The sequence below is a fragment of the Homalodisca vitripennis genome, chromosome 5 (assembly GCF_021130785.1).
Source record: "Homalodisca vitripennis isolate AUS2020 chromosome 5, UT_GWSS_2.1, whole genome shotgun sequence".
Classification (NCBI taxonomy): domain Eukaryota; kingdom Metazoa; phylum Arthropoda; class Insecta; order Hemiptera; family Cicadellidae; genus Homalodisca; species Homalodisca vitripennis.
In genome coordinates, this window is record NC_060211.1 from 39,900,992 (window position 1) to 39,910,215 (window position 9,224).

Below are 9,224 nucleotides of genomic sequence, written 5' to 3' on the forward strand. Positions count from 1 at the left end.
ACTGAAAACTGTTGCTCCAAATGAATATAAATAACATTAAATGAAAATGCAAAGCCTGTTTTAACTCTGTTTAGTTTTTAAATAATCAGCTGTTTGTAAATGAAAAATATAAGCCAACCATGAATCAGCTGATCACTATGTTCTCCATTACTTTACAATAATTTACAATATCTTACAGCAGGGTGCTTACAGATGTTTCAATATTGCTGTCAATTCACTTGAACAACGCATATTTGCTGCAGCTCTCGACATTCAATGTGGTTAGGATGTGGAATCAGATTATCAAGTTACTGATAAAAATATCTCTGTAAAATAGAGAATATTTGTTACAAAGTTATTACAATTCATTAGAGTCACGCAGTAAACATATTATTCCTAGTCTATTGACTTGTAAAAAACAGGTAATAAACATGCCATGCAAGTATATCAAAGTAGCAAACTGCAACATAAACTCAAATTGTTAGTAGCTATTTTATTACTCAACAGGTTTGATGAATTTATACCGTATTTTAATTACAACGTTTAGTTTTTACCTTGTAAGGAGGCTTATCATAATATGCGGTTACAATCCAACAATAAATAATAATTTATAATAACATAAATAAAAAAACTAATATGGAAAATGTTCTTATACACCGTTCCTAACATATTTTGTTGTTCAGTAGCTGCCGTGGAGTACTCAGTAGCCCAGTACAATATTGCGCAATGCACTCCGAGTATAGCGCTGCATTTGGTAATGCCGCTGAAGAAAGAAGGTTTTATGCTAATTATTTTTCCAGCCATGAACAATTTATTGCCTCCAAGAAAGATTTCTGAAAGAGATAACAGACTACAGAGAAACAGGTTCTTTTACGTCAACATTACAAATATTGGGCTGCCTAAAGTTAACTGTTTATTAATCTTTCTTTGTTATTTAAAAATAGCGCATAAAATAACCTAGTATGGCAAAATGGACAAGCTTGACAACATGCACTCATTTTAGCGTTTACGTTAATAATAACAGCCTTGTCAGTACATATTTTTTGTAAAAGATACCGTATACAAAGAATTCTAATTGAATAGAATTTGTAAATTATTGTAGTGTTAGCTGATCTTGTAAATAAATAATAAAATATTCAATGAAATAGATTGCGTTTGGTAGAACAAGAACTTTGACAACTTCTTCATTTTTAGCAACTTCAAAAACCAAAGTGTTATTGGTTAAAACTAAAAAGAACTGCTTTAGTGCAATTTTAAAAAAGTTGTTAAATATATTGAGAAATTGTATTTTGTTAATGAAAAAATCCTCAATTTTAAATTTTGCAGAGTAGCTCACTTGCTTTTGTTGCGTGTTAAACCTTACTTATCAAAAAGTGCTTGATCAAAGTTTGCTTAAAATCAGTTGGTAAAAATACACATTTTTACGGACATAGAACTAAATGTGTTGCAAACAAAAGAATTGTCATGTCAGAAGTAGTACCTTCAATTACTGTACTAAATAATTGTACTATGTATAACATAAAATAAACACTTAGAGGAGTATATAACTGTGATCCGCGTGTCCTCGGTAACATCGAAACAATTTGGTGTACGGCTACAAAGTTGAGTGTGTATTGTACACTAGCACTGACACACAAGTAACTCGAACATTCTTTTCTGAAGTCGTGAGCTTGGTTCGCACAAAAGCACATCTTCTGCTGGAGTACAAGTTTGAGTTTAAAGCACTGAGGTACAGGAAAACTTGCCGTGAGTTGTGATACACTTTATGGGCAGGTATTTAAATTACGGGCCGACGCAAGTAAACTTGTTTGACCCTGACGTACCGTAGGCGGCTCAGGTTTCCTGGCTAAACTTTCCACTGGCTATTGGAAGCGGGTATCTTTCCAGCAACATTCCGTTCCTGGAACTGTTATCCCGATCGAGGTGAATTTCCCTTGAATCGCAGGGTGTGAAATTTCATTCCTTCGCGACACCTAATTAACATCTACGGGCGACTTACGATGTGGACATTAGTGCTGGAATGATAGTTAACGCTGTCTCTCGCCGTAACAGTTCACGACTTGGAGAGAGACTAATAGAGACTCTTTATTTATAGTAACAAGTAACGTGTCGTATAATAGACTTCACCAAGTTGGAAAGCAAAGTGGCACTTGGTGGGACATGGTTTCTCGGGTTTTCGAAAAGCTTTCTTTGACTTATTTACCACCAAAAAATACTAAAAACTATTCGTTGATCATGCAAAGGGACTCCTGGATACTCGCAGTTTGGAGATCACGGACATACCCTAGCCTGAAGAGCATCCCATGGAAGAAGTCTTTCACCTATTTCCCACGTAGAAATGAAATGTCATTCAAAATTTAAAATCTATAGCTCCATTTTTTTCTCAAGATATCCTCCTAAAGTGATTAGTTTCGCTAATGCTCAGATAGACCCAAAATACTATCTCCGTACTCGATCTTGACAATGTAGAAATGAAGGTTCGTGCAAAATTGCAATTCTTGCTCAATTTGTTCTCGAAGCATCCTGTGGAGCAAAGTATCCGCTCAGTCAAAAGAAACATTTATTAACCAGTCCACTTCTCTAACACACCAGCAATTAAGTACCAACATCTTTAAAATACAACTACTAAGTTAAGTTTCAAGAAGCATATACTGGTTTTCGCTGGTTTTATTTCAAATAGAATACAAGGCGACGTTTAAAATCCTACGAAAATATTTAAATAAATATACTACTTCGGGTAATACTTTACACTTCATATCTCAAAATTAACTTTTAATTAGGCTACATTCATGATTTTATTACGTTTTCAGTTTCTGCTGTGCCATTTCATCTCAACTCAGCGCACAATTTATCTAACCATTTTTGAATTTGCTGAGTTTGGTATACTCATAATAAGTGCTAAGACTAAGAATAATCCAAATGTTTAATTTTTATTTCAAACAGTTTCCGAAACATGGTTATGTAAAGTTTCCAAAAACTCGTGTAAAACACGTACAAGAGTTGCTGAACTTACTCTAAGAGATCTCCAAACAGACATAGACAACTGGGAGATGTAATTTTGCAGCATTTGTTATGGCATGTGTTATTACACCTGCGTGTCTACACAGTAGTCTGTCCGGAAGAGATCCTAGAGCAATTTCAGAAACATCTGTTCGTGTCTTTTTGGTGAGGTTTAGGAAACTTTAAGTGCCATTTCGGAAACGGTTTGAGATTAAAATTTAAAATTTGTCATGTTTCTCAGTCTCAGAACTCGCAATGAGAACACCAAAAATTAGGTGTTGAAGTTAAAATGTGATCTGACATGGAGTGACTTTATTAAAATCCTACTAAAGTTACGGGCCACAAATGATTAACAACATTTCTACGCGGTATGAATCGGGGAAACTGTGAGGCTAGTTATGGCACTGGCTGCGCAAGCTGAAGAACTACATAAAATCAAACCTTTTATTTATGAGATATGTTGTGAAAGTACTCGTAGTTCATAATAACCTAATCTGGTTTAAAAATTGTGTTAAAAGACCTAATTAAAAAAAGTAATCACTGTAGAAATTTCTACCTATGGGACCTGAAGCATTCTGAAAGAGGTCTAATCAGCTGTTCCTTCCGATAGATTAAAACCTATTTCCAAATGACCACAGTACAAAGTAACTCTAGCTCTGTACTTCCCTAGGAGAACGTAATTAGCTTCCAAGTACGACTAAACGCTTTAAAGCGGTCTTATCCTCGTCCAGGTTACTTGCATTCCCGCCCACCACTCGGCGCTTAGCGGAAGTCCTGTGTAGTAGTGTCCAGTGATTCCCCAGAGAATTTCCTCAATTTATAGTTGACATGGTGCCGACGTGCTCGGCCACATGCCGGCATTTCCTTGCCGCTTCGGTGGGCCCTTGCTTCTCCTACCTTGCCCTTCACGGCTCACAAGACCTTGCTTACAAGCCGTCACCGCCCTTACTACGAAAACTTAACCAGTAAATTCATAAATAATACTAATTGATAAAACTCCATGAGTAATTACAATTATAATCAGTTATTTTTTTGCTTCGAAGCTTTAACATCCAATTAGGCAAATGTGTCCTGGATACGATGATACAGATATATTATGAAATGTGCACAGGGTAAGGTATATTCACCTCTTGCACATTTGCGGAAGCCAGCATTGTGGGAAACAGAGCCTATCTGATTATTCTTTTCTTCTCTTATTTATTTTCTTACTCGCCTTAATTTCTATTCAAGTTGCTGGAGGAACAAAATTTAGACCAGGTACTGTTGCCTTTAACATCCAAGTAACTGAAATCAAATACTTAGTCAAATCAGATTCAAGACCAACCAATTGGAGGAATTGAGTAAGTATCTGTGTCTACATTCAGTGTGACACTATGACACAAGCCAGTACGAGCAGGCAGGATTTTGATACTTGACTAAGTTATATAACTCGTATACACAAACTAAGTGGGCATCTAGAAAGTGAAAGATTATCTGAAATAAGAAATTAAAATGCTAATGGCATAAATAAAAACCCCTTAAAATACATATTTATTACAGTTATTGTTGACTGGACGAGAATCAGGCCAAATTACTTTTGAAATTGGACTTCTATTAATATAAAATCAAAAGCTACTAACAAATTCCACATCTTTTGTATTGATGCCTTGCACCTGTTTCATTGTTTACACCGTATTCCTTTCCGCCACACTAATCATAAAATGGATTAGATAAAATCACTTTCGTAACATATTAGTCAATTCCCAGGAGGATTGTTCACTTCTGGCTGGTTAACACGGATACTGGGTACAGCAAATTCCAACGTCACTCAAATCTGGGTAATCAATCACACGCATAGCCAGCGGAAAGTTTTAGGGGGTTGGTAAACCTGCCTCCTCTAATTGAAAAATATCCAAGGTATATATATATATATATATATATATATATATATATATATATATATATATATATATATATGTTAACTTACGTTACACTAAAAGTGTACTCGTAGTCGAACCATGTCTTATAGTTCTGTTTCGCTTTTGATAGTTGTGGCCTTGATATTTGATTTATAACAGCTGACAGGCAGTACAACAACAAAAAAATCTCGCGCTAAGTAATTTTTCGAAATTACGTGCAAAGTGTTTGGTTTTATAAATACTGTACAATACAGTCACCATGCTACACTACACTTAGATTCGAGTGCAGTAATCATAATGAACCTACCGATCATCTCTTTAACTGTTGATTTTAATAGTATAAAATCGTCCAATATATTTTCCGAATTTCGCTAAGGTTTACCATACTTGCTACTGAGAAACTGCTAAATAAAAAAAAAACTTTGTGGTGAGACAAGCAACGTTGGAGAGAATCTAAATTTGTTATATGACGTATTAACAAAATGTTCTCTATACTGTGCCTGTCTTCTCTGTTAGATCTCAGGTTGATGCCTGTTATAGTTTGTCCCAAACTGTAACTAAACAGAATATCTAATATGGCATAAGAGCCCTTGTTATTACTAGAAGGGTAACATTAAAATTTACAAGATACACAATGTATCAACTGTTGTATATTTTTTTATATTCGTGTAGTTACGTTCGTTCATTAACACGAAATTTATTTACCGCTCGTTAACACGTGTTCGTTTCGTACATTGTATATGAAAGAACGAAATTGCGTAACTAATGTAACCAAATATTCCTCTTGGTAACTAATATTTAACTGGATGTTCATATTTTTAATGCTTACGTTTATTCCTTGCCATGCCGCGCACCACGTGTCTGTCACGTTTATGCATGGACGTCAACCTCTCGTTAGTTAAAAAAAAAAAAAACTATTACTAATTCCATGTATTACCACAATTCTTGCAGTTGTATATGCATTGAATATGTCCTCTATAAAAATATATGCCGGTTTCTACGCCAATATCTTTTATCATAGATGGCATGGTTTGAAGTTAAAATCATTTACATGTACAATACGTAATTATTCAATGACTACAATTACATGTCAATTTTTCAAAAAAAAAGGCGTCTATTCTAGTGGCCCATTTAGGGACTTGTAGTTCTTAAGAAAAAGCCATTTTGTAGCCTCGTGAATCCTTTTAAAATAGCGTCGTTTTCTTACTTTTACTTAAGTATAACTGGTTTTGTGGAGCATAAAAAAAGAATAATATGCTCTAAGAAGGCTTTCAAACTCAAACGTTTTAATATTATGTTTTAATATTATTGGCACTTAAATACACTCCAGATGATTGCCTCCGGACTCTACCTTGACTGGGAAGTACAAAAAATAACCAAATTTTCCGGAAGTAATAACTCCCACCCTTTCCGTTTTGTTATCCTAGATACGTCTATTATCAACCAATGGATGTCCAGGAACTGGGAACGATATATTAGGGTGTAAAAGGGCTGGTCGGCAGGTCTAGTTTACTGCACACAATTACTGAGTAGGTGGGGCTCCCTTAATGTTAAAGTTTTTTTACAAGCCTATACACAAAGGAGTTGTCTTTCCTTGTCTCCCCTGCACCCTTTGACTTGAACAGAGCCAGCCTCTCTACCCTTCTTCCAAGGTGACGGACGACTGAAAAAGTGACCTTAGAAGCAGTGCAAAGTTCCTCTAAGGACTAGGAGCGATGAGAGATTTCCCCATCTTCTTGTCATAAGTGAACAAATATATGTATCTTTTTACCTATATACCTATTTTACTGAATGTGCAGGATTAGAATTTTCATCTAAATCCCACCAGTTTTAATTTTATTGTAGTATATGAGGAACAATTGTAAGATCTTTGCAATAATATTAAATGGATATATTATAATTATTATAATATTAATATTATAATAGAATATTTGGAAAGAAATAAATATTAAAATGTGTTACCTACAAGCATTTTTCTATATAAGCAAAAAGATTCCCGAGAAACGCATTCTTTTAAATTAAACTATGATTCATTTCAGAAATTGAAATTAGGCTATGTAACATTGTAAACCGTATTCATAAAATCACTTTTTAATTTAGAAATTGTTTTATTTTTGTTGCTTTTGTAGAGACAAAATATACAATTAATTATAAATATATCTAATGATGTATGTGACCCACTAGGTGATTTTACATGAAATGGTAGCTTCGATTGTATTTATTTTATAAAAAAGACTCCAGTATTAGATTTTTTAACCTAAATTGGATTATGATCTCATAAAAACAAACAATGTATGTTCGTAAAACAATATGTCTAGATATCACAACATAATGACAATGCAGTTTTATTTTGTCGGGAAAATATTTTTGCAATTGCTGCCTGGAACTAAAAAGTATTAGTATAATAATATTATTATTATTAGCTATAAATATGTATTGTATTTAAAGAAAAGAATCAAACTGTTTGACCATAAAAAATAAACTTACAAAACTTTTAATTCCCTTAAATGGACTTCTAGCTTTGTGGCAATGAAGTACAACACAATACATGTTATTTTTTGTGTGTTTATACATTAATTTTGTTACATGTACTTATACATTAGTGCTAACATTTTTGTTTGCAAAACTTCATGCAATAATACGTTTTAATTATGATTTTAACAATTTAGAACTGATTGACATCTACAAAAAATGGTTTTTCATTATTACTTCATGATATTAAAAATATTTTTGACAGATTATGTTACAATTTATTCATAGTATTAACTTATAATTTTTTTATGTATTGATACAATTTAATACAGAAATGAAAAATGTTTTAAATATTTTGTATTAAAATATTGTGTATGCCTACACAACAAACCAACACAAAAGTACTAAATCGTGGTTTTAAATATGCTACTTAAGTCAGAAATAGTTGTTGATTGTAGTATATTTAAAAAAACTAAACAGTATATAACTTAAATAAAATTCTTCAAAACTTATTTGTAAATCAATCAAACCAACTAATAAAATGTTTAGTCTTTAACCAAAGCAAAATTTGTCTTAGTAAAATTATGAGATAAATACTTTGTACATATAATGATTTTACAAAAAATAATCATTCAAATTGGTAACATTGAAATTGCAAACCAACATTTGTTATTTATAATATATATCAAACATGCAGCCATAACAGCTTAGCGCTGTGCTCTTAATTCAAGCATCTTACAAATGTTTCGAGGTAACAAATTTCTTGAAATGGTAAAACGGTAAATCAGTAAACTTAAATAAGAGCACACGTCTGAATTATTATAATATAGTTATGATAGAACAATATGATGTTAAACAACTTTCCCTGTGGCATGGTTGGAGATTTCAACTAATGTCATTTTGTTTGAGAAATAAATAGAAAATACTAAAACAAATTAAAAAAAAAACTAATACCAGGACCAACATACATGTAATATGCTAGCCTAGTTACTTTTTCATATGTAAACAGTTTTTAACAATGTTTACTTCTTTATTACTTTCAACTTAATTAGTAGTTAATAGTAGTTTCTAATTTGTACTATAAAAATATTTCCCTGAAATAATAGGCCCTGTATTAGATAGATAAATAAATTTAAACGCTCTAGCTGACTAGTTAAAGTTAACCACCCAGGTTGGCACTTGAATTGGACGCGTAGGTCAGCTTACAATTTAAACAATTTGTCAACACTGTATTTATCGAATAACTCTACTACATAAATATTAGGTATATAAAAACTATCATCCTAGCCTATTTTTAAATGTCTAGATCATGCAAAAAATTTAAATGTGGGAACTAAAATAAAATTTGTTTCTTTTCCTTATGATAAGTCTTTGTAGGTCATTTTCTGACTAAAAATTATCTTCAGACCTATTTTTTTTGTCTAGATCACTCAAAAAATTTAAATTTGGAACCTAAAATATAATTTTTATTTTTTCCTAATTATAAGTTTTCGTAGAAAATTGTCCAAACATTTAGTTCAATTTATGTTTTGAAAGTAAACTAAAATAATCCCTTGCCTTACTGGCGCAAAATCTAGTTGTTTCTTCTGGCTTTATAAGTAGGCTTCAAATAAAGTACGGTAACAAATAAAATATGAATGGATTACTTGCCTTCGTTGTTTTTATCCCCATATGCTGAAAACAATCAACGACCGTAACACAAATAGCACGAAAAAATTTGAAATCGTCACCACAAATTAATGTTTTGTGATCACTAAACAAGATAATCGGTAATTTCAAACTTTTGAACTTCAGTAGTAAACTTGTCACTAACACCTGTTGCGGCTACGCTTGTCATAGGTTTACCAACTCACAACTCTCTTATATTCACTTGGG

The 9,224-nt window shown here is 32.6% G+C and overlaps 1 protein-coding gene across 1 annotated transcript in view; it reads right to left on the minus strand.

Annotated features, from left to right (window-relative positions):
* LOC124362044 overlaps positions 1–9,224 on the minus strand; it is a 52,797-nt gene extending 43,573 nt beyond the window's left edge. Inside the window, exon 1 of the mRNA XM_046816200.1 lies at positions 9,000–9,224. Coding sequence (XP_046672156.1) covers positions 9,000–9,020 — 21 coding nt within the window. The 5' untranslated portion in view covers positions 9,021–9,224. The remainder of the gene's footprint in view (positions 1–8,999) is intronic.